At 59.7% G+C, this 25,990-nt stretch overlaps 3 protein-coding genes and 1 long non-coding RNA gene across 13 annotated transcripts in view; 1 reads left to right on the top strand and 3 right to left on the bottom strand.

Moving 5' to 3' along the window:
- Window positions 1-1,549: 1,549 nt before the first annotated feature.
- LOC142598957 (class I histocompatibility antigen, F10 alpha chain-like) lies at window positions 1,550-25,990 on the bottom strand. 5 transcript variants are annotated; one of them, XM_075738481.1, is made up of 8 exons: window positions 25,849-25,989; window positions 24,833-25,096; window positions 23,803-24,078; window positions 23,453-23,725; window positions 23,269-23,370; window positions 2,631-2,657; window positions 2,299-2,331; window positions 1,550-2,127 (listed from the first exon to the last, which is right to left on the bottom strand). In XM_075738481.1, exons 1-8 carry the CDS (start codon window positions 25,910-25,912, stop codon window positions 2,114-2,116), a joined length of 1,053 nt encoding a protein of 350 aa, XP_075594596.1. In that variant the 5' UTR covers window positions 25,913-25,989; the 3' UTR covers window positions 1,550-2,113. The 5 variants fall into 5 exon arrangements, with proteins under 5 accessions (XP_075594596.1, XP_075594595.1, XP_075594597.1 ...); XM_075738480.1 differs by lacking the exons at window positions 23,269-23,370; window positions 23,453-23,725; window positions 23,803-24,078; window positions 24,833-25,096; window positions 25,849-25,989 and adding exons at window positions 2,811-2,912; window positions 2,995-3,267; window positions 3,345-3,620; window positions 4,375-4,638; window positions 5,388-5,536; XM_075738482.1 differs by lacking the exons at window positions 1,550-2,127; window positions 2,299-2,331; window positions 2,631-2,657 and adding exons at window positions 22,046-22,575; window positions 22,757-22,789; window positions 23,089-23,115 and having other exon boundaries at window positions 25,849-25,990.
- LOC142598897 (HLA class II histocompatibility antigen, DM beta chain-like) lies at window positions 7,520-8,994 on the bottom strand. Its single transcript, XM_075738294.1, has 6 exons — window positions 8,964-8,994; window positions 8,650-8,883; window positions 8,046-8,324; window positions 7,842-7,961; window positions 7,697-7,732; window positions 7,520-7,616 (listed from the first exon to the last, which is right to left on the bottom strand). The coding sequence occupies exons 1-6, from the start codon at window positions 8,992-8,994 to the stop codon at window positions 7,606-7,608; spliced, it is 711 nt and encodes a 236-aa protein (XP_075594409.1). The 3' UTR covers window positions 7,520-7,605.
- LOC142598964 (uncharacterized) lies at window positions 9,426-9,863 on the bottom strand. The gene is made up of 3 exons (XR_012832777.1): window positions 9,801-9,863; window positions 9,600-9,725; window positions 9,426-9,496 (listed from the first exon to the last, which is right to left on the bottom strand). It is a non-coding gene; the product is annotated as an uncharacterized LOC142598964 (long non-coding RNA).
- LOC142598956 (butyrophilin subfamily 3 member A2-like) overlaps window positions 13,239-25,990 on the top strand; it is a 40,980-nt gene continuing 28,228 nt past the window's right edge. Inside the window, exon 1 of one of the 6 annotated variants that reach the window (XM_075738478.1) lies at window positions 13,239-13,577. In XM_075738478.1, the coding sequence (XP_075594593.1) occupies window positions 13,424-13,577 (154 nt within the window). In that variant the 5' untranslated portion in view covers window positions 13,239-13,423. The remainder of the gene's footprint in view (window positions 13,578-25,990) is intronic. The other 5 variants (XM_075738471.1, XM_075738473.1, XM_075738474.1 and 2 more) reach the window with 5 other exon arrangements.

Raw genomic sequence — 25,990 nt, 5'->3', positions numbered from 1 at the left:
AGAATTGCTTCAGAGTGAAGCCGGCTGGGTTGTGGGGGCCTGGCCCGACTCTGGGATCTCAGGCGCCAAAGCCATGTCCTGCTCGCCCTCCAGTTATCACCACCACCATGGGAAGGGTGTGCTGCTGGCATTGGTGTGATGTAATTAATCTGCTGGCCTCCCCCTCATGATACCGTAGCCACCATCCTTTATACCTGAGAGGCTTCACTCGCTTGATTCTGGTGCATTAACATTGATGAACATCCTGTGCGATGGCTGCAGTAGTCAGGTCCACCCTTCCATCGTGAGCCCACCGGTCCATAGTGTCTCTTCCCCCAGTGTCCCACAGAGCTGTGAACAGCTCACGATGATGTTCCCACTCTGGGTCTACCTGAGCCATTCCAATGTTAGCCACCTGGTCTACTTGGTCTTTGCGTTGATGTTGTCCAGGGACATGGCTCTTGGACATCTATGTGACAGGACTTTTCTCCTTGAATTGCTGGAGCTGGCAGACCAGTTCATGGACAGTTGGCGCCTCAATGTCTGCCCAGTCCACCACGGCCAGGTTCTTAGCGCACATCACTGTGCTCTGCACAAACATCTGCCATAGAGACCGTGGCACTGCATGCCATCCTGATCTTTGGGGGCCCGATTATTGTCTGCGTCACTGCAGACCACCATGAATCCCCTCAGGTACCAGGTACCTTCCACTCTGGTGGACCACTTCCCACGCTGGGTTACAGGATCTTCCTTGAGAAGATACTTTGCCTTCATGCTCAGTAAAGAGCCACCTCCAGAGGCTGTGGGTAGCTGCCCCTCTTTGACCCATCAACCCCACAGTCCCTAGCAATGGATCCCAGCTGCTGGGCTTCCCTGCCTTCTAGTTCCAGCCTGTAAGCCCCACCATCCCAGCATGGGAGCCACCAGGGAACAAGTGTCTTCACCTGCCTGATGGACAAAACTGTTGCCCGCATCTCCCAGCTCGATCAGGGATAGGAACCAGGTCATTTCTGCCTCTGCCCCTTCTCAGGGCAAGAGTCCACTGTCTGTCCTTGACCACAAGAATAATGATTATAGTTCAGAGCGGAGTCCCTGGTTTATTCACCAGTGATTGTGTGACCTCAAACCAGGAGATGATTGTCTCAGCACCTGTGCACTTGGCCTCAGGGCAGGAGACCTTCTCAGTGTCCATATAGATGGTTTCAGAGCAGGAGACCTTCACACTGCCCTTCTACATGACCTCAGAGTTCACCACCTCCCCCAGGGAGACAGATGACCAGCCCATTCCCAAGGAAAAGCTGACCAATCCTCATAAACCTCCTTTTCCCTTTTTTATCGTCAATGCCGTGGAATATCTCTCATTAGTTTGGGTCATCTGCCTGGTTGTGTCCCCTCTCAACATCAAGGCCTTGACGCTGTGCCACCACTGACAAGATCCATCGCTGTTTGGGTCACAAATCCTTGGGGGGGGTTGACCTTGGCTAGACACCAGGTGCCCACCAAGCTGCTCCATCACTCCCCTCCTCAGCAGGACAGGGAGGGCAGAAAAATAAGATGGAAAAACAACTCCTGGGTCAAAATAAAGACAGTTTAATAAAGCAAAAGCAAAAGCCATGTGCAGAAGCAAAGGAAAACCAAAAGATTTATTCTCTGTTTCCCATCAGCAGGCGATGTCCGGCCACTTCCCCGGAAGCAGGGCTTCAGTACATGCAGCGGTTGCTCCAGAAAACAAACATCGTAAATAATGAATGTCCCTCGTTCCTCCTCCTTGCTCTCAGCTTTTATCTTTTATTTACCCAGATAAAACCAGCGAGAGCAGCCCAGGCACCAGGAGAGGAGGCTCAGCCCACCCGAGGGTGGGGATCATTCATTGTCTGTACCAGGAAATGCACACACAGCAGAAATCACTTACAATCTCAAAAATAAAACATTGGTAATAATTCAATTGCCCAATTTTAAAAGTATTGGAAACAAGGCAGTTCACCCAGCCAGAGGAGCCACCCATCTATCGGGGTGGGCAGGCGCAGCGTGACCAGCTCTCTGTGGGCAGATCCCAGCCACCTCCAGCACCTCTGCGTCCAGCCGGTGAGAGGGCAGGGGGCCGCATCCAGCCCCCCAGTCCCTTGTGGAGCAGTTAGGCGTTCATCACTGCAGGGATGGAAGGAAGAGACCATGTCATACAGGGCCACCTCCCTGTCCCACACACTCTGCTCAGGGGGTCTCGGCATCCCCTTCCCACAGCCCGGTGTTGCTCTGGCCATGGGGGAGCACAGAGACCTGGGACTGCCCCCGTCCACCCCCCCAGTCCCACCGCCGTACCTTGGGCCGAGCTGCCAGAGCCCCTGTCCGTGCCTGTGAGGGAGAAATAGCCGTGAGCTGCCAGCCCCCTGCTCGCTGCGGGCTCGGTGCACGTGCCAGGAGCCGGCCCAGGAGCCGTGGCCACGCTGCAGCCACCGGGAGAGGAGGATGGCACCGCGAGCACCGGAGGGGAGACACCACCTCTGCCACACGTCCCCGCTACGGGGCTGTAAAGAGGGGTGGCACAGGGAGGACAGGGGATGTGGAAATGCCGGCAGCAACCAGAAACCGGAGCCACGAGACCACCCCGGCACTGAGCAGCGGCTGGAGCCAGACCTGCCCCCAGTACTCACTTGACGCCATGCCGTAGCCCTTCTTCCCTGCAGAGAGAAAGAGGCATCAGCATCCACCACGCTTCACCGTCAGGCTCGGGGGCTCCCCAGAGTGCAGCGGCTCATGCCCACAGCCCCTCCTGGCCCCCCAGGCCCTGCCTTCCTCCCACACCCCTCTGCCTCACCACCCCGGCTCTTTACCTGATCTGTGCTTCCAAATGACGACTCCGGCGATGATGGCGATGACAGCCAGCATGGCAGCAATCACACCCAACACGATGGCCAACAGGTTGGACTCCGACTCTGGGGGTGAGCAGGGCTGTGAGGAGGGGAAGGAGAACCAGCCCAGCCCACCGCTCCACGTGCCCAAGGCCACCGGGCTCACCCCACGCAAAGAGCCCGGGCTCGGGCAGGCTGGCGTGCTCCACGCGGCACCGGTACTTGTCCTTCTCCTCCGGGCGGGCCGCGATGGAGGCCCAGGTGTAGTAGGTGCCATCGCTGTTGGGCGCGATGCTGCCCCGCTCGGTCTCGTGGTCCCTGACCTCGCCGTCCTTCAGCCAGCTCACGGTGATGGGCCGCGGGTAGAAGCCGTAAGCGCGGCAGTGCAAGGTCAGGATCCCGGGGGTCTCCTTCCCCGACACTCGGACCGTGGGGCGCTCTGCGGAAGGGGTGGTGGTGAGGGCTGGCACACAGGCCCACGCTGGCCGGTCCCCAGGGTCCCCGTCTCGCCCTCACCTTTCCTCTCCAGCACGGCCTGCCCGTAGCTCACATATTTCCTCAGCCACTCGACACAGGTGTTCTGCAGGTAGTGCTTCAGTCTCTCAGCTTCAGTCCCGGCCTCCTCCCACTTCCTCTTGGTGATTTGTGCTGCTGCGTCTGCCGCGGTGAACGTCATCGTGTCCATGTCAAAGGCGATGAAGTCCCTCCCGTCGTAGGCGTCCTGAAAATACCCCCTGGTGCCACCATCCTCCAGGAGGTCACAGCCGTACATGTACTGCCACGTGTGGGCCCCTGAAACGTGACCAGGGAGATGGGGCTGAGGGGCTGCCACAGCCCTGGGCCTTCAGTGGGGCACGGACCCCCCGATACCACCCCCCACTCCAGCCCTGTGTGAGGCCCAGGGATATCGGGCACCGGCACCAGAGCTGCCCCCCGTCCTGTCCGGGGCCCACAGCACTCGGGGCATCACGTACAGCTGTGACTCAGACCCCCTGCCCCCAGGGCATGGCTGGGCTGGCACCCAGCCCCACAGCACCCTGTGACAGTGACGGGCTGGGACAGGGTCCTGAATGCCATTGAGGGGGGACAAGGAGGTGGGATGGGTTGGGGGGAGCCCCTCTGGCTCTGGGGTGGGGGGTACAAAATACCATAGGAATGGCGAGGGGATGGGACCCCCTCTGGTTCTGGGGGTCTCGACTGCCATGGGGACGGCAAGGGGCTGGGATGTGGCGGCCAGTCCTGGGATGGGGTGCTGGCCACTGTGGGGTGGGGATGCACTGGGTGGGGTGGCCAGAAGCCCCCCCCGGCTCTGGGACAAGGGATCCTGAGGACTGTGGGGCTGGGACAGGCAGCCAGGACCCCCTCGCACTGGGGGACAGGGTGCCTGGGAGCCCTCTGACAATGGCACCGGGCAGGGAAGGGTCGGCACAAGCCGGGGCAGGAGCGTGGGGCAGGGCAGGGTCTTGTGGGGGGGGGGGGTGGGAGCTCTCCCATCCCACGGAGCCCTTTCCCAGCCCCACGGAGCCCCGTCCCAGCCCACACTCACCCCCGCTCTGGTTGTAGCGGCCCCGCAGTGTGTCCAGGTCCACGCGTTTAACCTGCTGATTGTTCTGTCCCCTCTGGGTCTCCTCGTCCCAGTACTGCTGACCCAGGTTGTCCCTCATCCAGTCCGCCCCGGGCACCGCCCTCCCCGTCTCGCTGTCGTAGCGTGAAATGAGGTTCCCGTCCACGTACCCCACAGACACGAACTGGGGCACCCCCGGGCTGGGCTCTGACACCCCGATCTCGAAATAGCGCAGGGAGTGGAGCTCTGCGGGAACACGGGGGACGGTGAGGGATTGGGGGGCTCAGGGGGACAGGGGTGAGGGTGCCCAAGGGGTGGGGGTCCAGGGGTGGGCAGCGAGGATGGGTGGGGGTCCCAGGGGAGCAGATCCGGGGGGGGGATGGGGGGCAGCTTCAGGGGGGCTGTGACTGGTGGGGGGGTGTTGGGGGAGCGAGGTGTGTCCAGGAGGGGGGTCCTGGTTCCCGGGAAGGGAAGCCCGGGGGATCCCCGGTGTCAATGAAAGGGGGGCCCGGGGGGTGGGGGACCCGAGGTGCCCAGGAAGGGGGGTGCAGGGGGGTCCCCGGCGTCAAGGAGAAGCAGATCCGGGGCATGGGCTGGGGGAGGGCGGGGCCCAGGAAGGCAGACCCGGGGGTCTGCGGGGTGTTCCCAGGGGGTACCCGGTGTCCAGGGAGGACCGGGGGGGGTCCCGTGCCAGGGGGGGTTCCCGGTACCCAGGAAAGGGGGTCCAGGGGAGTCCCGGAGCGCAGGGAAGAGGGTCCAAGGGGGTCCCGGTGTCTCGGGACGGAAGGGAAGGTCAACGGGGGGGTCCCGGTGCCCGGGAGGGTTCCCAGGTGCCCAGGAAATGGGCTCCAGCGGGGTCCTGGTCCCCCGGGATGGAGGGGCAGGTCAAGGGGGGGTCCCCGTGCCCGGGGAATGGGGCACCGCGGACCAGGAAAGGGGGTCCAGGGGGGTCCCGGCGCCCAGGAACGGGCTCCCGGGTCCCCGCCCGCGCTCACCGCTCGCCGCCCCGCCGAGGACCCCCAGCAGCAGCCCCAGCCCCAGCGCCCGGCCCGGCCCCATCGCTCCGCTCCGCTCCGGCACCGCGAACGCACCGGCACCGCCAGCCTCGCCCCGACCCAAGACCCGCCCCAGGACCCGCCTTCCTCCGTGATTGGCGCCGCCAGCGCCCGTCCGCCAATGGCAGCCCGAGATGCGTGAGGCGTCACCGGGCGCCGGGCAGATCCCGTCTCTGCAAGTTGTGAAGCGAAAGCGAAAGCGGCGGAGGGAGCGCGGGGGGAGGGGCGGGGGGAGGGGCGGGGACAGGGACCCCCCGGGACCAACCGGGACCCCGCCACCCCCCGGGATCCTCAGGCCGGGACCCCCCCACGGGGCACCCCAGCCCTCAGCCCCCCCCGACCCCTCCTCAGGGCCCGAGACCCCCCGCACCCCCATTTCACCTGTCCCCCCCCAGCCTGGGGTCACCCCTGGGCCCCCCAAGTCGCAGTTCTGCAACATCCCCCCCCGGCCTCGGTCTTGTCCCCTTCCCCCGGGGCACCCCGAGACCCCCACGACCTGTCTGTCCCGGGGGGGGACCCAGGTGTCTGGTGCCCCACGGCTCTCCCCACCCCGGTTCTGAAACCCTGGGGGTTTCTGGGTGAAAAAGCTGGGAAAATGGTAAAAAAAAAACTCCTGGAGGGTGTGGGCACGCCCCAGGGCTTGTGGGAGGTGTCCCTTGCACCTGGGGTCCCTTGTACCCGGTGCCCCTGATGCCCGGCATCACTTGTGCCCGGTGTCCGTCGTGCCCAGCATGGCTTGTGCCTGTGTGTTGGGTTTGTGTGGCAAGGTTTGGGTAGCGGGGGGGCTACAGGGGTGGCTTCTGCGAGAAGCTGCCAGAAGCTTCCCCTGTGTCAGAGCCAATGCCAGCCAGCTCCAAGACGGACCCGCCGCTGGCCAAGGCCAAGCCCAGCAGCCATGGTGGTAGCACTTCTGGGATAAGGTATTTAAGAAGAAAAAAGAACCTGGGGGAGCTTTTGCAGCCAGAGAGAGGAGTGAGAAGATGTAAGAACATCTGCAGACACCCAGGTCAGTGCAGAAGGAGGGGCAGGAGGTGCTGCAGGCGCAGGAGCAGAGATCCCCCTGCAGCCCGTGGTGAAGACCATGGTGAAGCAGGCTGTCCCCCTGCAGCCCATGGAGGGAGGATGAGGGGGTGTAGAGATTCCACCTGCAGCCCCTGGAGGACCCCACTCTGGAGCAGGTGGAGGCACCTGAAGGAGGCTGTGACCCCGTGGGACGCCCACTCTGGAGCAGACTCCTGGCAGGACCTGTGGCCCCATGGAGAGAGGAGCCCACGCCAGAGCAGGTTTGCTGGCAGGACTTGGGACCCCGTGGGGGACCCACGCTGGAGCAGTTGGTGAAGAACTGCAGCCCGTGGGAAGGACTCACGTTGGAGAAGTTGGTGGAGGACTGTCTGCCGTGGGAGGGACCCCACGCTGGAGCAGGGAGGAGTGTGAGGGGTCTTCCCCTGAGGAGGAAGGAGCAGCAGAGACAAGGGGTGATGACCTGACCACAGCCCCCATTCCCCATCCCCCCGTGCTGCTGGGGGGGAGTAGGTAGAATTGGGGAGTGAAGTTGAGCCCGGGAAGAAGGGAGGGCTGGGGGGAGGTGTTTGAAGATTTGGGTTTATTTCCCATTGCTCTACTCTCTTTTGCTTGGTAAGAAATTAGATGACTTTTTTCCTCTAAGTTGAGTCTGTTTTGCCCATGATGATAATTGGTGAGTGATCTCTCCCTGTCCTTCTCTCGACCCAACAGCCTTTCGTTACCCTTTTCTGCCCTGTCTAGTACAGGAGGGGGAGTGATGGAGCAGCTCTGGGGGGCACCTGGCCTCCAGCCAGGGTGAACCCACCACAGCCGGACACCGCTTGTGCCCAGTGTCCCTTATGGCGGCATCTCTGTCACCGGGCATCGCGTGTGCCTGGCCCTGCCTGCGCCTGGTGTCCCTCGTGCCTGACATCGCTTGTGCCCAACGCACACGTCACCACTCGTGCCCGGCCCCACTCGTGCCACGGGGGGGGGTGTGTGTGTGTATCCCCTGAGTGGGACACCATGGGTTCCCCCGTAAAAAAGCACCGAGCTGCCACGCAGCATCGTTATTGTTGGCACCGCAGTGTCACCCCCGGGGTGACGGTGACACGGGGGGGCCATCGGGGCCGGGAGGTCACGGTCCTGGGGGTCCTCAGATGCTGCCTGGGGGGGACACGGGGTGGCAGAAGGGGTGACATGCCCCTTGGGGACAGGGGGCAGGGACGGGCTGGATGTGCCGTTACCTGCAGGGGAGTTGTCTCCGGGGAGGGCAGTGTAACCTGCAAGAGGGAGTAGAGGGGGTGAGGAGGCTCTGTGATCACCCCAGACCACTGTCCCTCTCCCCCCCCCCAGCCACTGTCCCCATCCCTGTCCCCCCCGACCGCTCACCCGCTGCCGGTGGCCTGGCCCGGTACTGGTAGAGGCCGGCGATGAAGATGCTGAGCCCCAACACCATCAGCACGGTGGCCGCGGCCACCTTCACCGTCAGCCCTGGGGACAAGCCAGGACCTGTGGGGACACGATGAGGGTGAGCAATGACGTGGTGAGGACCCGGGTGTCTAGGTGGGTGTCCTGTTCCCCCCACCAACTCACCCCAGTCCTCCAGGAGGGGCTGGTCCAGGCTGGCGTGTTGCACCGAGCACGTGAAGGTGTCCCCGGCCACCGGGGCCACCATCAAGGTGACCTGTGTCTGGTAGGTCCAGTCACCGTTGGGGATGGCGGAGACGGGGGGTTGCTCAGTGGGGCCCACAATGTCCCCGTTGTGCAGCCAGATGACGGTCACCTCGGGGGGGTAGAAGACCCAGACGTGGCAGGTGAGGAAGACGGGCGCCCAAGCGTTGCCCACCTTGGAGGGGATGATGTGGGGTGGTGCTGGAGCGGGGAGGGGGGACGGTCAGTGATCCCCCTCCCCACCCATGCGATGTCCCCATGCGATGTTCCCGTGCTACATCCCTCTGCAATGCTCCATGCAATGTCCCCACGCAACGTGCGATGCACCATCCCCATGCAATGCTCCGTGCAACACCCACATGCAACCCCCGTGCACCATCCCTGTGCAACACCCCACCCCACACCTGACGCCACGTCCCCGTGCAAAGCCCCTGTGCACGATGCCCCTGTGCAAAGCCCCGTGCGTCGCAGGGCTCACTCCACCACATCACCATCTGGGACCAGAATTAGGGGGCCAGGTTGTCACAAGCCCGACGCCGGGCTTCGGCGCGCTGCACCCAGGCGGTGCCGTTGTTGAGGACGGCGGCGAGTTGGGTGGTGACGGGGCGGAGCAGCCCCCAGTCGCAGGGGACGAAGCGCCGGTTGTCGGGGTCGGAGCAGACCAGCGGGTTCTTGTTGAAGATGAGGGCCAAGTCGAAATCCAGCGCGGAGTCGTTGGCCGCCAGCGGGCAGGAGCTGGCCACGTGCACCAGGAAGGTGCCTACGAGGGGGACGTGGGGGTGGGCAGGGTCCCCAGGGGTTGGTCCCCAGGGGCTGGGCTTGGCACCACGGAAATCTCACGTGTCTCTTCCAACTGGGGAAACTGAGGCATATCTATTGGGTATGGCTCTCTGTGGAGTACAATCCTGCTACACCCCAATATCAGACAGCAGAGAAGCCACCACCACGTCCTCCCTGTGGCCTGCTGCTGCCCTTCCATCATTTGGCAATTGGGAAACTGAGGCACGACTCTGGGGAATGGCTGTCTGGGGATGGGGTACAATCCAGCCCAACCCTCGTATCAAACAATGGAGAAGTCGCCACCACCACGTCCTTGCCCACCTCTAAACCCCCTGGCAGTGGGGAAACTGAGGCACTCTCCTCTGGGATGGCACTTTGGGGGGCACAATGCAGCTGAACCCCAATATCACACAGTGGAGAAGCCACCACAGCGCGGGGTGGGGGACAGATGAGGACACGGGGTGCAGCCACAGACAAGGAGTTTAATTGCTGGTGGGGAGGGAAGGGGGTTTATTCACCCGTCCCCGCCCTGCCGCTGCCATCTCCACTCCTGCACCGAGCAGCGCCGGCCTCTGCACCGTCCTGTGCTCAACCTGGGCGGGGGACACCAGAGGGGATTTGGTGACAGTCTCCTCCTCACCCCCCCCCATCACATCCCCCCTCACCGGGGGGGACACCCCGGCATCCGGGCCGTACCGTGGGCGCTCCAGCGCGCCGCCAGGATCATGGCGATGCCGAGCAGCCCCAGGAGGATGCCCAGAGCTATGGCAGCACTGCACAGCACCGTCTCCAGCACCTCGGAGGGGTCGGGCATTTGGGGCACTACGGGGGGACATGGGGGGGTCACTGACAGCCCCGGTGTCTCCCCAACAGCCCCATCCCCGTCCCTGCGCTCACCCCAGTAGGCAGTTACGGAGGAGTTGTCCCCTTCGCAGGTGACCATGCAGGTGTAGACGTCACCGGCAGGTAGGAGAAGTGGACAAAGGCCAGGTCAGCCGTGGGGGTGTAGTGCACCAGGACTCCCAGGTCCTTCTCCACAGAGCTGCTTCCCAGCAGGTCAGCCCCTCACCTGTTCTGGTGCCTGGGGTTATTCCTCCCTGAGTGCAGGACACTACACTTGCCCTGGTTGAATTTCATTTGGTTCCTCTCGGCCCAACTCTCCAGCCTGGCCAGAGCTCGCTGAATGGCAGCGCAGCCTTCTGCTGTGTCGGCCACTCCTCCCGGTTGTGTATCATCAGCGAACTTGCTGAGGGTCCACTCTGTCCCCTCATCTAGGCCATTGATGACTATGTTGAATAAGAGCAGACCAAGCACTGAGCCTTGGGGCACACCACTAGCTACAGGCTTCCAACTGGACTCTGTGCTGCTTACCACAACCCCCTGGGCTCGGCCATTCAGCCAGTTCTCATCCCACCCCACTGGCCACTCATCCAACCCACACTTCCCAAGCTTCCTTACGAGGATGGTATCAGAGATGTGACCAGCCACATGGCCTACAGCAGGAGCCCTTCTTCATGGGGGGGGGGTCTGCTACAGGCCACCTGAACAGGGAGACCCAGCGGATGAGGCCCTCTATACACAGATGGAAGCAGTCTCATGTTCACAAGCCCTGGTCCTTAGGGAAGACATCAAGCACCACGATATCTGTTGGAGGGGAAACACAGCAGGCCACAAGCAATCCAGGAAGTGCCTGGAAGGCGTTGATGAGAACTTCCTCCTCCAAGTGATAGAGGAGCCAACGAGGAGAGCTGCCATGCTGGACCTTGTTCTCAGCAACAAGGAGGGCCTGGTAGGGGATGTGAAGCTCAAGGGCAGCCTTGGCTGCAGTGACCACAAAATGGTGGAGTTCAAGAGCGTCACAGCAGCGAGGAGGGCACACAGGAAACTCACTGCCCTGGACTTCAGGAGCGTGGATTTTGGCCTCTTCAGGGACCTGCTTGGTAGAATACCATGGGACAGAGCCCTGGGGGGAAGAGGGGCCCAAGAAAGCTGGTTGGTATTCTGGGATCACCTCCTCCAAGCTCAGGAGCGATGCATCCCATCAAAGAGCAGGTCAGGCAAAGACACCAAGAGGCCTCCATGGATGAACAAGGAGCTCCTGGGCAAAAAGGAAGCCTCCAGAGGGTGGAAGGAAGGGCAGATAGGACGGCAGGAATACAGAGAAACTGTCCAAGCAGCCAGGGACCAGGTTAAGAAAGCCAAAGCCCTGGTAGAATGAAATCTGGCCAAGGATGTCAAGGACAAAAAGAAAACTTTCTATGGGTATGTCAGTGAGAAAAGGAAGATGAGGGAAAATGTGGGCCCTCTCCAGAATGAAACAGGTGACCTGGTTACCTGGGATATGGAGAAGGCTGAGGTTCTCAATGACTTTTTTGCCTCAGTCTTCACTGGCAAATGCTGGAGCCACACTGCCCAGGTCACAGAAGGCAAAGGCAGGGACTGGGAGAATGAAGATATGCCCACTGTAGGAGAAGGTCAGGTTTGAGAATATCTAAGGAACCTGAAAGTGCACAAGTCCATGGGACCTGATGAGATGGGGTTACAGTGTTGGTGGACAAGGGAGAGTGACTGATGTCATCTACCTGGAATTGTGCAAAGCATTTGACACTGTCCCACACCACACCCTTGTCTCTAAATTGGAGAGATATGGATTTGAAGGATGGCCCACTCGGTGGATAAGGAATTGGCTGGATGGTCGCACTCAAAGAGTTGTGGTCAACGGATCAATGTCCAAGTGCAGATCAATGACGAGTGGCGTTCCTCAGGGTCAGTACCGGGACTGGTGCTGTTTAACATCTTTGTTGGTGACATGGACAGTGGGATCAAGTGCACCCTCAGAAAGTTTGCTGACGACACCAAGCTGTGTGGTGTGGTCAACACGCTGGAGGGAAGGGATGCCGTCCAGAGGGACCCTGACAGGCTTGATGGCCTTAACCTGAAGGAGAGGTGTCGTGGTTTTACCCCAGCCAGCAGCTGAGCACCACGCAGCTGCTCGTTCACTCCCCCCCCCATCGGGATGGGGAAGAGAATTGGAAGAGTTAAAGTGAGAAAACTCGTGGGTTGAGATAAAGACAGTTTAATAGGTAAAGCAAAAGCAGCGTGCACAAGCAAAGCAAATCAAGGAATTCATTCACCACTTCCCATGGGCAGGCAGGTGTTCAGCCATCTCCAGGAAAGCAGGGCTCTGTCACACGTAACGGTTACTTGGGAAGACAAACGCCATTGCTCCGAATGCCGCCGCCCCCCCTCTCTCTTCCCCCAAGCTCCTTATAAACTGAGCATGACGTCATATAGTATGGAATATCCCTTTGGTCAGTTTGGGTCACCTGTCCTGTCTGTGCCTCCTCCCAACTTCTTGTCCACCCCCAGCCATCCCGCTGGCAGGGCAGTGCAAGAAGCAGAAAAGGCCTTGGCCCTGTGTAAACACTGCTCAACAACAGGTCCATAGAACAAAAACATCTCTAATTATCAATGCTGTCTCCAGCACAAATCCAAAACATATCCCCACACTAGCTACTATGAAGAAAAATCAATCCTCTCAGCTGAAACCAGGACAAGAGGAGATGGAGATGAGATGTGAGGCAGAAATCCTTCCCTCTGAGGGTGATGAGGCCCTGGCACAGGTTGCCCAGAGAAGCTGTGGCTGCCCCTGGATCCCTGGAAGTGTTCAAGGCCAGGTTGGATGGGGCTTTGGGCAAGCTGGGCTAGCGGAGGGTGTCCCTGCCTGTGGCAGGGGGTTAGAACTGGATGGGCTTTGAGGTCCCTTCCAACCCAAACCAGCTTGTGATGCTGTGGTTCTATGTCCCCAGCCATCCCCACCAGGTCCCTGCAGCGTCTCCAGCCACGTCCCCACCACATCCCCCCAATTCCACACCATATCCCCCCCCACATCCCCACTGTGTCCCCAGCCGTCCCCTGTGCCGCAGGTGGCCGCTGTCCCCCAGGAGCTGGTGCTCTTCTCCTGCTCACTCCACACCAACATCGCCTACGGGCCCGAGAGCTGGAGCCGGGTACAGGTGATGGTGGCAGCCACCCGTGTGGGTGCCCACACCTTTATCACCCGCCTGCCCCGGGGCTATGGCACAGGGAGGAGGTGTTCCCCGAAATGGGGAGGCTGGGATTTCCCTTTGCTGTTTTCTGATTGGTTCTTCCTTGGAGGTTTATTTTTTTGACTCAGACTTCCTGAAACTGATGTTGAAGCTCAGCTCATTGTGTGGACGATGGAGCCAGAAGTCACACCACAAGTGGTAACTCTGAACACCAAAGTGAGAAGCCTGATGCCCCGAGTGCCCTTCTGGTGAGTGACTTTGCTTTCTGCAGAAGATTTAGAATATTTCCTTTCCTTTAGAGTCTTGTCAGGGATTTGGAATAAATGCTGGTGAGGGGGAGTGGGGCAGAGCAGGGTTCTGCACCAGGGAGCCGTGTCTGGTCCAGTCCTGCCCTGGAGCAAGAGTTTGTTCTGCTGTTGGGGTGCTGGTGCAGGTGGTTTGGTGGGATTTCCAGAGACTCTTTGGGGGCACATGCAGCCCTTCTTCCACATCCCCTCTCCGGAAGCTGTAACCCCCCATTGCCCTCTCTCTGCCTCCCTTCCCCTCCTTCTTCTCCACCTCCAGATACAGATGTGGCTCCTCCTGAGTTATTTGGTGACTCTCCACGTCCTGCGGCTGGGATCAGGTAGGGATCCTGCAGGGCTGGAGGGGGGTTTTGCCTGCTCCAGGTGGCAGCTGTGGGGCAGGGGAGCTGCCGTGCGTCGGGGGGAGCCCAGCCCAGAGCTCGGCCCCACATGGGTTTCGCTTTCCCTTGGGCTCTTTCTGCAATTCGCCCCTTGCCCTGGGGGCACCTTCGGTCCCGTCCTGCAGCGCTCCCCTCAAACGTTTCTGGCTTGCACCAGGGCTGCCTGGGGTGGAGGTCGTTTTCTGGAGCACGTTCCTGCTCCCAGGAAACCTCCTTCCCCTTCCAGTCCTCCCACTCCCTCTCCACTTTCTCCACTGTCTTTGGACCACAGGGAGGGCAAAGCAACCCCCGTGGGATGGAGCGTGCACCAAGGTCAGGCCAAGCTCGTCCCTTGCCATGCAACGCCCCTAAATTAACGTAGGAGCACTCTCTCTGTCTCTGTGTTCTTCTCCATCACCAAGCTGACTTCAGTGTGGTGGGACCAGACCGCCCTCTCCTGGTCACTGTGGGGAAGGATGTCGTGCTGCCATGTCACTTGTCCCCAGCGTGGACGCTCGGAGCTTGGACATCAGGTGGATCTGGCACTGCTTCTCCGAAACGGTGCACCAACCCTGAGTTGAGTCCATCCCACACTGACCCCAACCACGGGCTCTTCCCCAGCCACAGGCTCTGTCCCTCAGCTCTCCCTGGATGGTTACGAGGACGGAGGCATCCGGGTGGTGTGTCGATCGGCCGGCTGGTACCCACAACCGGAGGTGCTGTGGAAAGATCCCAAAGGGCAGCATCTCCCCTCGGTCTCCCAGAGACATTCCTCAGATGAGAGGGGCCTGTTTGACATCGAAGATGTCATCATTGTGACCGATGGGAACAGATGTGGGAAATGGTCCTGCGTGGTCAGGAACAGCCGCCTCAACCAGCAGCAGGAGACATCCCTGCACATCTCAGGTGCTTTGAGCAGCTTTGATCTGGGGTTCCCAGGGCAAGGTGTGGGGTGTGGGGGCACGGGAGGGCTGGGCACCTTCACAGCAGTTTTAGCGCACCAGAGAACCGGAGCCTCGTGCGCTTCAGGTGAGCATTGGTATGTGCAGGGGAGAGAGAGGACTATGTCCCCTTGAGGCCAGGGCTCCCAGGACAAGGGGCTTGTGAGCTAGAGCTTTGGGGCGTTTGTCTTTTTCTTCTTCTGCTCAAAGACGGGACTGTAAAACCATCCCTTTTCCTGCTGATGGTTTTGTTTCTCAGCTCCCTTTTTCCACATTGCCCGTCCCTGGATGGTTGGTGTGGCTGTGCTCCTCGTGCTGTCACTTGTGTTCCTCGGCCTCAGTGCTTATCTGTGGAGAAGGAAAGGTAAGTGGTGTCAGAAGAATGTTTTGCCTTCACCAAAAACCTCTTTGGGCAAAGGAAGGAAGGGGACAAGGACACGGTGGGGTGTGGGTGGGAGGACAGGGAGCATGGCCAGACCATCTCTGGCTGGTGGGAAGGTGCAAGAGACCCTCTTGAGATGTTCCCAGGGATGAAGCCAGCTGCTGTCCTGACCCCCTCTTCCTCTGGCTTTGCTTTTCAGGGCTGCAGTGCAGAGAGCTGGGTGAGTCCTTCTGGCCCCTTCCACCAGCAAAACCTCCTGGCCAAGGAGCCCCCCTGGGAGGGACTTGGGTTTGGATGGCTCTTCCCCATTCTCTGGCCATTCATCTGGGTTGACAGAGCCCAAAATGGGGCAGGAGAGCTCTGGGGTTGGGGGCTTCACTGGGCATGGGACATGTCCTGCCCCATGGAAAGAAACGGGGATCAGTGTGGAGCAGAGACTGAGCTGCAGGTCTGCCCTCTCCCACTCTGATGCTGATGCAAAGGGATGTCCTCCACTCATCACCCTTCATGTCCCTTGGCTCTTTGGTGGCGCGGTGCAGAGAGCTGCGTCAGTCTCCTTATACTGCCCACTTGTGAAAATCTTGCTCGAAGCAAGTAGTCCGAGTAGTCAGTTCGCTTCAAACAGGCTGAGCCTTCAATCTTTGAGTCAGGCTTAACCCCAGAGTGCCTGGGTGGGCTGACGGGGGGATAGGCTGGCAGGGAGCCCTTCCCACGACCAAGGTGGTCTTTTCCAATTCCCCAGGGAAAGAGTTCGGCATCTGCCCAAACTCTGTTTGCTCCTGTGGCAGCAGCCATGGGATGACAACCTGTCCCCTCTGATCACTTAGTGCTTTTGGTTTTGCTTTCCAGGGAAAAGTTTTGCAGGACTGAAGGGTGAGTGTCTGTGAGCTCCATCATGGCGTGGGGTCCTGTCCCGGGCGCTCTGTGCTCGGCCCTGTGAGAGACCGGACTGTAAGAACATTTGTCTCAAAGATCACTTGCTCAAGCTGAAATCCCCTCCAGCTACTGCGTGGGATAAGGACGGTTGCCGGGTCATAGAGACTTTCAACCTGGGAAAAACACCCTGCGGGGTCATGGGCGGCTCTGTCAGATGACAGTCGCGTGAAGAACAGGGATGGAACTGCAAGAAGTGTGTGCACGTGTGTAGGAACATGGAGCCGTGTCACACGTGCCATCGTGAAAACCGCCACCGGTATAAAAGGGAACTGCCAAGATGAAGGGGTCTGCGACTTCGCCCACGTCTCGCAGAACGAGACGCTTCGGATCCATGGCAGTGACTATTCTTGTTTTTCTATCCCAGAGTCTTGCTTTGTTTTCTGCCTTTCTTTTCTGCTCTGTTCTATCTCTCTTATTGGTTACCGTTACCTTTTTTTATTACTTTTTTCATACTTAAAACATGTTTCCGGTACACAGCATTTGACCTCATTTGTGTCGTAGTCTTGCTCTTGGGATTGTATCGAAACCTCCCCGATACTGGATCAGGACAGGCCCTTTCCCTCCTTGCCCGTTGTGATGGGTTGACCCTGGCTGAGGGCCAGGTGCCCACCAGAGCCGCTCTATCACTCCCCTCTTTCATTAGACAGCGGAGAAAAGGTACAACGAAAAAAAAACTTATGGGTCCAGATAAGGACAGGGAGAGATCATTCTCTAGTTATCATCACGAGCAAAACAGACCAAACTTAGAGAGGGAATTCATCTTATTTATTACTAAGCAAAACAGAGTAGAGGAATGAGAAATAAAACCAAATCTTAAAACACCTCCCCACACCCCTCCCATCTTCCTGGGCTCAACTTCACTCCCGGCTTCAACCTCCGCCCCCCCTCAGCTGGCACAGGGGGACGGGGAATGGGGGTTACGGTCAGTTCATCACGCGGTGTTTCTGCCGCTTCTTCATCCTCAGGGGGAGGACTCCTCTCATCATGTTCCCCTGCTCCAGCAGTGGGGTCCCTCTCACGGGCTACAGTCCTTCACGGCCTTCTCCAACGTGAGTCTCCTCCACTGGGGTGCAGACCTTCAGGAGCAAACTGCTCCAGCTGTGGGTCCCCCACTGGGGTCCCAAGTCCTGCCAGCAAACCTGCTCTGGCAGTGGGCTCCTCTCTCCACGGATCCACAGGTCCTGCCAGGAGCTTGCTCCAGTGTGGGCTTCCCACGGGGCCACAGCCTCCTTCAGGTGTCTCCACCTGCTCCGGCGTGGGGTCCTCCACGGGCTGCAGGTGGAATCTCTACACCCCCTCATCCTTCCGCCATGGGCTGCAGGGGGACAGCCTGCTTCACCATGGTCTTCACCACGGGCTGCAGGGGAATCTTGCTCGGGCGCCTGGAGCACCTCCTGCCCCTCCTTCTGCACTGACCTTGGTGTCTGCAGATGTTCTTACATCTTCTCACTCCTCTCTCTGGCTGCAAAAGCGCTCTCTAACTGTTTTTCTCTTTCTTAAATATGTTATCACAGAGGCGCTGATTGGCTTGGCCTTGGCCAGCGGCGGGTCCGTCTTGGAGCCGGCTGGCATTGGCTCTGTCAGACACAGGGGAAGCTTCTAGCAGCTTCTCACAGAAGCCACCCCTGTAGCCCCCCCGCTACCAAAACCTTGCCACGCAAAACCAACACACTGGCCCAGAGGCTCCGTGCATCCTGGGCATAGACGACCTCCGGAGAGGGTATTTCAAGGACCCAAAAGGCTACTGGTGGGCTTTTGGAATAGCTGCCTTGGAAGCAGAGGAAATTGAACCATTGTCTAGTCTGCCCGGTCTTGGAGAACCCTTCTGTTGTGGGGTTGCTGAGGGTTGAAGAACAACAGGTGCCAATTGCTACCACAACAGTGCACCAGCGGCAATACCACACCAACTGAAACTCCCTGGTTCCCATCCATAAGCTGATTCATCAACTGGAGGGTCAGGGAGTCATCAGCAGAACCTGCTCACCCTTTAACAGTCCCATATGGCCAGTCTGGTAGTCCAATGAAAAGTGGAGGCTGACAGTAGACTATCGTGGCCTGAATGAAGTCACACCGCTGATGAGTGCTGCCGTGCCAGACATGCTGGAACTTCAATAGGAACTGGAGTCAAAGGCAGCCCAGCGGTTCGCCACAATTGATATTGCTAATGCGTTTTTCTGAATCCCTTTGGCAGCAGACTGCAGGCCACAGTTGGCTTTCCGTTGGAGGGGTGTCCAGTACAGCTGGACCCAACTGCCCCAGGGGTGGAAACACAGCCCCACCATTTGCCATGGCCTGATCCAGACTGCACTGGAAAAGGGTGAAGCCCCAGAGCACCTGCAATACATTGATGACATCATTGTGTGGGGCAACTCAGCAGAGGAAGCTTCTGAGCAAGGGAAGAAAATAATCCAAATCCTGCTGAAAGCTGGTTTCACCATAAAACAAAGTAAGGTCAAGGGACCTGCACAGGAGATCCAGTGCATAGGAATAACATGGCAAGATGGGCGTCATTGGATCCCAATGGATGTGAGTAACAAAACAGCAGCCATGTCTCCACCGACCAACAAAAAAAGCCAAAGCAGGCTTTCTTAGGTGTTGTGGGTTTCTGGAGAATGCACGTTCCAAATGACAGTCTGATTGTAAGCCCTCTCTACCACGTAACCTGGAAGAAGAACTATTTCAAATGAGGCCCTGAGCAATGACAAGCTTTTGAACAAATTAAAGAGGAAATAGTTCATGCGGTGGCCCTTGGGCCAGTCCGAGCAGGACCAGATGTAAAGAATGTGCTCTACACCGCAGCCGGGCAGAACGGCCCTGCCTGGAGTCTCTGGCAGAAAGCACCAGGGGACACTCAAGGTCGACCCCTGGGGTTTTGGAGTCAGGGGTACCCAGGATATGAGACCTGCTACGCTCCGACTGAAAAAGAGATATTGGCAGCATATGAAGGGGTTCCAGCTGCTTCAGAAGTGCTTGGTCCTGAAGCACAACTCCTCCTGGCACCCCGACTGCCGGTGCTGGGCTGGATGTTCAAAGAGAGGGCCCCCTCTACACACCATGCAATGGGTGCTACGTGGAGTAAGGGGGTTGCACTGATCACACAGGGGGCTCGAATAGGAAACCCCAATCATCCAGGAATTATGGAAGTGGTCATGGGCTGGCCAGAAGGCAAAGATTTCAGAATGTCACCAGAGGAGGAGGTGACACGCGCTGAAGAAGACCGCCCCATATAATAAACTGCCAGAAAAGGAGAAGCCCTACGCCCTGTTCACTGACGGGTCCTGTCGCATCGTGGGAAAGCATCGGAGGAGGAAGGCTGCTGTATGGAGTCCTACACGGTGAGTCACAGAAGCTGCTGAAGGAGAAGGTGCCAGTTTGCAGAGGTGAAAGCCATCCAACTGGCTCTAAACATTGCTGAAAGAGAAAAGTGGCCGATGCTCTACCTCTCCACTGACTCGTGGATGGTGACAAATGCCCTGGGGGGGTGGCTACAGCAATGGCAGCAGAGCAACTGGCAGCGCAGAGGCAAACCCATCTGGGCTGCCAAATTATGGCAAGATATTGCTGCCCAGCTGGAGAAGCTGGTTGTGAAAGTCTGTCAGGTAGATGCCCACATACCCAAGAGTGGGGCCACCGAGGAATATCAGAACAACCAGCAGGTGGATCAGGCTGCCAAGATTGAAGTGGCTCAGGTAAATCTGGACTGGCAACATAAGGGTGAATTGTTTACAGCTTCTTGGGCTCAGGACACCTCAGGCCATCAAGGAAGAGATGCAATACATAGATGGGCTCATGATCGAGGGGTGGACTTGACCGTGGACGCTATCTCACCGGTCATCCATGAATGTGAAACATGCGCTGCATCAAGCAAGCCAAGTGGCTAAAGCCTGTCTGCTATGGAGGACGATGGCTGAAACATGGGGAGGCCTGGCAGATTGATTCCATCACAGTCCCACAAACCCACCAAGGCAAGCGCCATGTACTTACAATGGTGGAAGCAACCACCGGATGGCTGGAAACATATCCCGTGTCCCATGCCACCGCCTGGAACACTCTCCTGGCCCTTGAAAAGCAAGTCCTGTGGGGACATGGCACCCCAGAGAGAATTGAGTCAGACAATGGGACTCATTGCCGGAACAACCTCATAGACGCCTGGGCCAAAGCGCGTGGCATTGAGTGGGTGTATCACATCCCCTACCGTGCACCAGCCTCTGGGAAAATCAAACAATACAATGGACTGCTAAAGACTACCCTGACAGCAACGGGTGGTGGGACCTTCAAACATTGGGACACACGTTTAGCAAAGGCCACCTGGTTAGTTAACACTAGGGGGTCTGCAATCAAGCTGGCCCTGCCCAATCAAAACTTCTACATCCTGTAGAAGGAGATAAAGTCCCCATGGTACGTATAGTTAGGGAAGACAGTCTGGGTTAGCCCTAATCCAGACAAAAGCAAACCCATCTGTGGCATTGCTTTTGCTCAAGGACCTGGGTGCACCTGGTGGGTGATGCAGAAGGATGGGGAAGTCCAATGTGTACCTCAAGGGGATCTGATTTGGGGTGAAAATAGCCAATAAATTAAATTGTCTGTTGTTAATTGCTAAATGAAACTGGCATTGTACGTTATCATTGCCGCAATTACTATACTCTGGACCAAACATATTACAGTAAGAATCACCCAAATCAATGAAGGATGAATGCTGCGATGATGGAACTAGAACTAGCCTTAGCAATCGGTGCCCACCGATGGCCTTGAAAAATCAACATCTTACACCCACAGACCACGAGCATGGACCACACCAGATACATAGCCACGACTTCCAGATGCAGCATGCAACGATCCCACAGCACACGTCATCACTCCTGCCCTGAGAGACTCTTGTGACAGATGGAGCCCAAAGTCACAGACAAAATGAACTCAGTGGACACCTATAGACTAAGGGAATGATATCTGTGTGTATATATCTCTCAAACACAGGGGAAAGGGTGCTGATTAATTGGGAAGCATAGGATCTGGGCATGATGTAGAAGGTATGGAATAGGGGGTGTGTAATGTCCTGGGTTCAGCTAGGATAGAGTTAATTTTCACCAGAAGCTGGGATGGGACACAGCCAGGACAGGTGACCCAAACTAGCCAAAGGCAGTATTCCATACCATGTCACATCATGCTCAGTATAAAAGGGGGGTGGTGGCACGTCCCCAGGGCGCATGGCTCCGGGACAGTCTGACTTTGGGATGGGTCTGAGTGTGCGGTCTAAGTTCTATGGCCGTTGGGTGAGAAACTGCATTGTGTCACCAGTTCTGTATATTCTGTTAAGTACTGTTGTTGTTATTTCCCTCTCCCCTTGCTGTCCCAGTCAACTGTCCTTATCCCAACCCACAAGGCTTTGCCTTTGTCTTCCCATTCTCCTCCCCATCCCACCAGGGGAGTAGGGGATGAGTGAGCAGCCACGTGGTGCTCAGCTGCCAGCTGGGGCTAAACCAAGACAGAGGGCTGCTGAGGGAGGTCTCAGGCCAGGCCCCCCTTTTGGGGCTGGCACCTTTGGCCTGGGAGCAGGGGCTGGGCGTTTTCACTTTGAAATCCCAAATCAGCCAAACTCGGCTCATTCCCAACTTGTCCTGTCAGCGGATGGGAGAAGTGTGAGAAGGGGAAGAGCACGGCAGGACCTGCCCGACACCCCGGAGAGATTTTAACGATTGTCGCTGGGTGCTGGGCCAGGAGGGGTTCTGCCTCTGCCCATGGTATCGGAGCACCTTCTTCTCAATGCCCATCTGCGTGACCTCAGAGCAAGAGACCTTCGTGCTCGGCCACATGGTGTCAGAGCTCACTGCCTCCCACAGGGAGATGGACAACCAGCCCATTCCCAAGGAAAAGCTGGCCAATGCCCATAAACACCCTCTTTCTCCTTTTTATCATCATGCATGACATGCTATGCCCTGGAATATCTCTCATTAGTTTGGATCATCTGCCTGGTTGTGTATCCTCTCAACATCAAGGCCTTGACACTGTGCCACCACTGACAAGATCCATCGCTGTTTGGGTCACAAATCCTTGTGGGGGGTTGACCTTGGCTGGACACCAGGTGCCCACCAAGCTGCTCCATCACTCCCCTCCTCAGCAGGACAGGGAGGGCAGAAAAATAAGATGGCAAAACAACTCCTGGGTCAAAATAAATAAAGGCAGTTTAATAACACAAAAGCAAAACCCCGATGCAGCAGAAAAGGAAAACCAAAAGATCTATTCTCTGTTTCCCATCAGCAGGCGATGTCCAGCCACTTCTCGGGAAGCAGGGCTTCAGTACATGTAGGGGTTGCCCCAGAAGACAAACATCATAAATAACGAACGTTCCCTGTTCCTCCTCCTTGCTCTCAGATGTTATTGCTGAGCAGACACCATACAGTATGGTATATCCCTTGGGTCAGTCGGGGTCAGCTGTCCTGGCTCTATCCTAGATAAAACCAGCTCAGCCGTCGACCCAAGGCTGCCAGAGCAGCCCAAGCACCAGGATTTTAAAAGCATTGTAAACAAGGCAGCTCACCCAGCCAGAAGAGCCACCCATCTATCGGGGTGGGCAGGCGCAGCGTGACCAGCTCTCTGCGGGCAGCTCCCAGCCGCCTCCAGCACCTCTGTGTCCAGCCGGTGAGAGGGCAGGGGGCCGCATCCAGCCCCCGAGTCCCCCCGTGGAGTGGTTAGGCGTTCATCACTGCAGGGACCAGAGGAAGAGACAGTGTCACCCAGGGCCACCTCCCTGTCCCCAACCCTCTGCTCAGGGGGTCTCAGCATCCCCCTCCCGCAGCCTGGTCTTGCTCTGGCCACAGGTCCCATGGGGGAGCACAGAGACCTGGGGTTGCCCCCGTCCACCCCTCCCGGTCCCACCGCCGTACCTTAGGCCGAGCTGCCAGAGCCCCTGTCTGTACCTGTGAGGGAGAAATAGCCGTGAGCTGCCAGCCCCCTGCTCGCTGTGGGCTCGGTGCACGTGCCAGGAGCCGGCCCGGGAGCCGTGGCCACGCTGCAGCCACCGGGAGAGGAGGATGGCACCGCGAGCACCGGAGGGGAGACACCACCTCTGCCACATGTCCCCGCTACGGGGCTGTAAAGAGGGGCGGCACAGGGAGGACGGGGGATGGGGAAATGCCAGCAGCGGCCAGAAACCGGAGCCACGAGACCACCCCGGCACTGAGCAGCGGCTGGAGCCAGACCTGCCCCCAGTACTCACTTGACGCCATGCCGTGGCCCTTCTTCCCTGCAGAGAGAAAGAGGCATCAGCATCCACCACGCTTCACCGTCAGGCTCGGGGGCTCCCCAGAGTGCAGCGGCTCATGCCCACAGCCCCTCCTGGCCCCCCAGGCCCTGCCTTCCTCCCACACCCCTCTGCCTCACCACCCTGGCTCTTTACCTGATCTGTGCTTCAAAATGACGACTCCGGCGATGATGGCGATGACAGCCAGCATGGCAGCAATCACACCCAACACGATGGCCAACAGGTTGGACTCCGACTCTGGGGGTGAGCAGGGCCGTGAGGAGGGGAAGGGGAACCACCCCAGCCCACCGCTCCACGTGCCCAAGGCCACCGGGCTCACCCCACGCAAAGAGCCCGGGCTCGGGCAGGCTGGCGTGCTCCACGCGGCACCGGTACTTGTCCTTCTCCTCTGGGCGGGCCGCGATGGAGGCCCAGGTGTAGTAGGTGCCGTCGCTGTTGGGCGCGATGCTGCCCCGCTTGGTCTCGTGGTCCCTGACCTCGCCGTCCTTCAGCCAGCTCACGGTGATGGGCCGCGGGTAGAAGCCGTAAGCGCGGCAGTGCAAGGTCAGGATCCCGGGGGTCTCCTTCCCTGACACTCGGACCGTGGGGCGCTCTGCGGAAGGGGTGGCAGTGAGGGCTGGCACACAGGCCCACGCTGGCCGGTCCCCAGGGTCCCCGTCTCGCCCTCACCTTTCCTCTCCAGCACGGCCTGCCCGTAGCTCACGTATTTCCTCAGCCACTCGACGCAGGTGTTCTCCAGGTAGTGCTTCAGTCTCTCAGCTTCAGTCCCGGCCTCCTCCCACTTCCTCTTGGTGATTTGTGCTGCTGCGTCTGCCGCGGTGAATGTCATCGTGTCCACGTCGAAGGCGATGAAGTCCCTCCCGTCGTAGGCGAACTGATAATACCCCCTGGTGCCACCATCCTCCAGGAGGTCACAGCCGACCATGTTCTGCAGCGTGTGAGCCCCTGAAACACGACCAGGGAGATGGGGCTGAGGGGCTGCCGCAGCCCTGGGCCTTCAGTGGGGCACGGACCCCCCGATACCACCCCCCACTCCAGCCCTGTGTGAGGCCCAGGGATATCGGGCACCGGCACCAGAGCTGCCCCCCGTCCTGTCCGGGGCCCACAGCACTCGGGGCATCACGTACAGCCGTGACGCAGACCCCCTGCCCCCAGGGCATGGCTGGGCTGGCACCCAGCCCCACAGCACCCTGTGACAGCGACGGGCTGGGACAGGGTCCTGGATGCCATTGAGGGGGGACAAGGAGGTGGGATGGGTTGGGGGGAGCCTATCTGGCTCTGGGGTGGGGGGTACAAAGTACTACAGGAATGGCGAGGGGATGGGACCCCCTCTGGTTCTGGGGGTCTCGACTGCCGTGGGGACGGCAAGGGGCTGGGATGTGGCGGCCAGTCCTGGGATGGGGTGCTGGCCACTGTGGGGTGGGGATGCGCTGGGTGGGGTGGCCAGAAGCCCCCCCCCGGCTCTGGGAGAAGGGATCCCAAGGACTGTGGGGCTGGGACAGGCAGCCGGGACCCCCTCGCACTGGGGGACAGGGTGCCTGGGAGCCCTCTGACAATGGCACCGGGCAGGGAAGGGTCGGCACAAGCCGGGGCAGGAGCGTGGGGCAGGGCAAGGTCTTGTGGGGGGGGGGGTAGGAGCTCTCCCATCCCACGGAGCCCTTTCCCAGCCCCACGGAGCCCCGTCCCAGCCCACACTCACCCCCGCTCTGGTTGTAGCGGCCCCGCAGTGTGTCCAGGCTCACGCTGTAAAACCACTGATTGTTCTGTCCCCTCTGGGTCTCCTCGTCCCAGTACTGCTGATCCAGGTTGTCCCTCATCCAGTCCGCCCCGGGCACTGCCCTCCCCGTCTCGCTGTCGTAGCGTGAAATGAGGTTCCCGTCCACGTACCCCACGATCACGAATTGGGGCACCCCCGGGCTGGGCTCTGACACCCCGATCTCGAAATAGCGCAGGGAGTGGAGCTCTGCGGGAACACGGGGGACGGTGAGCGATTGGGGGGCTCGGGGGGACAGGGGTGAGGGTGCCCAAGGAGTGGGGGTCCAGGGGTGGGCAGCGAGGATGGGTGGGGGTCCCAGGGGAGCAGATCCAGGGGGGGGGATGGGGGGCAGCTTCAGGGGGGCTGTGACTGGTGGGGGGGTGTTGGGGGAGCGAGGTGTGTCCAGGAGGGGGGTCCTGGTTCCCAGGAAGGGAAGCCCGGGGGATCCCTGGTGTCAATGAAAGGGGGGCCCGGGGGATGGGGGACCCGAGGTGCCCAGGAAGGGGGGTGCAGGGGGGTCCCCAGCGTCAAGGAGAAGCAGATCGGGGGGGGGGGGGGGGGGCGGGGCCCACGAAGGCAGACCCGAGGGTCTGTGGGGGTGTTCCCATGGAGTACCCCGTGTCCAGGGAGGAGGACCGGGGGGGGTTCCCGTGCCAGGGGGGGTTCCCGGTACCCAGGAAAGGGGGTCCAGGGGAGTCCCGGAGCGCAGGGAAGAGGGTCCAAGGGGGTCCCGGTGTCTCGGGACGGAAGGGAAAGTCAACGGGGGGGTCCCGGTGCCCGGGAGGGTTCCCAGGTGCCCAGGAAATGGGCTCCAGGGGGGTCCTGGTCCCCCGGGATGGAGGGGCAGGTCAAGGGGGGGGTCCCCGTGCCCGGGGAATTGGGCACCGCGGACCAGGAAAGGGGGTCCAGGGGGGTCCCGGCGCCCAGGAACGGGCTCCCGGGTCCCCGCCCGCGCTCACCGCTCGCCGCCCCGCCGAGGACCCCCAGCAGCAGCCCCAGCCCCAGCGCCCGGCCCGGCCCCATCGCTCCGCTCCGCTCCGGCACCGCGAACGCACCGGCACCGCCAGCCTCGCGCCGACCCAAGACCCGCCCCGGGACCCG

The sequence above is a fragment of the Balearica regulorum genome, chromosome 32 (assembly GCF_011004875.1).
Source record: "Balearica regulorum gibbericeps isolate bBalReg1 chromosome 32, bBalReg1.pri, whole genome shotgun sequence".
Classification (NCBI taxonomy): Eukaryota; Metazoa; Chordata; class Aves; order Gruiformes; family Gruidae; genus Balearica; species Balearica regulorum.
The sequence above is the reverse complement of the archived record's forward strand: the minus strand, read 5'-3'. Positions and strand labels throughout refer to the sequence as shown.

Excerpts from the sequence above, each read along its gene's own strand:
- LOC142598897 (XM_075738294.1), bottom strand. The coding sequence starts at position 8,994 with ATGCCTCAGTTTCCCCAGTTGGAAGAGACAC. Across the intron at positions 7,962-8,045 it reads GCCCCTCCTGGAGGACTGGG|GTCCTGGCTTGTCCCCAGGG; the intron begins GTGAGTTGGTGG and ends GTGTCCCCACAG. Across the intron at positions 7,733-7,841 it reads GGCCAGGCCACCGGCAGCGG|GTTACACTGCCCTCCCCGGA; the intron begins GTGAGCGGTCGG and ends TCCCTCTTGCAG.
- LOC142598957 (XM_075738479.1), bottom strand. The coding sequence starts at position 25,912 with ATGGGGCCGGGCCGGGCGCTGGGGCTGGGGCTGCTGCTGGGGGTCCTC. Across the intron at positions 24,079-24,832 it reads CCGCTACAACCAGAGCGGGG|GGGCTCACACGCTGCAGAAC; the intron begins GTGAGTGTGGGC and ends GTCGTGTTTCAG. Across the intron at positions 23,726-23,802 it reads GGCCGTGCTGGAGAGGAAAG|AGCGCCCCACGGTCCGAGTG; the intron begins GTGAGGGCGAGA and ends CCCCTTCCGCAG.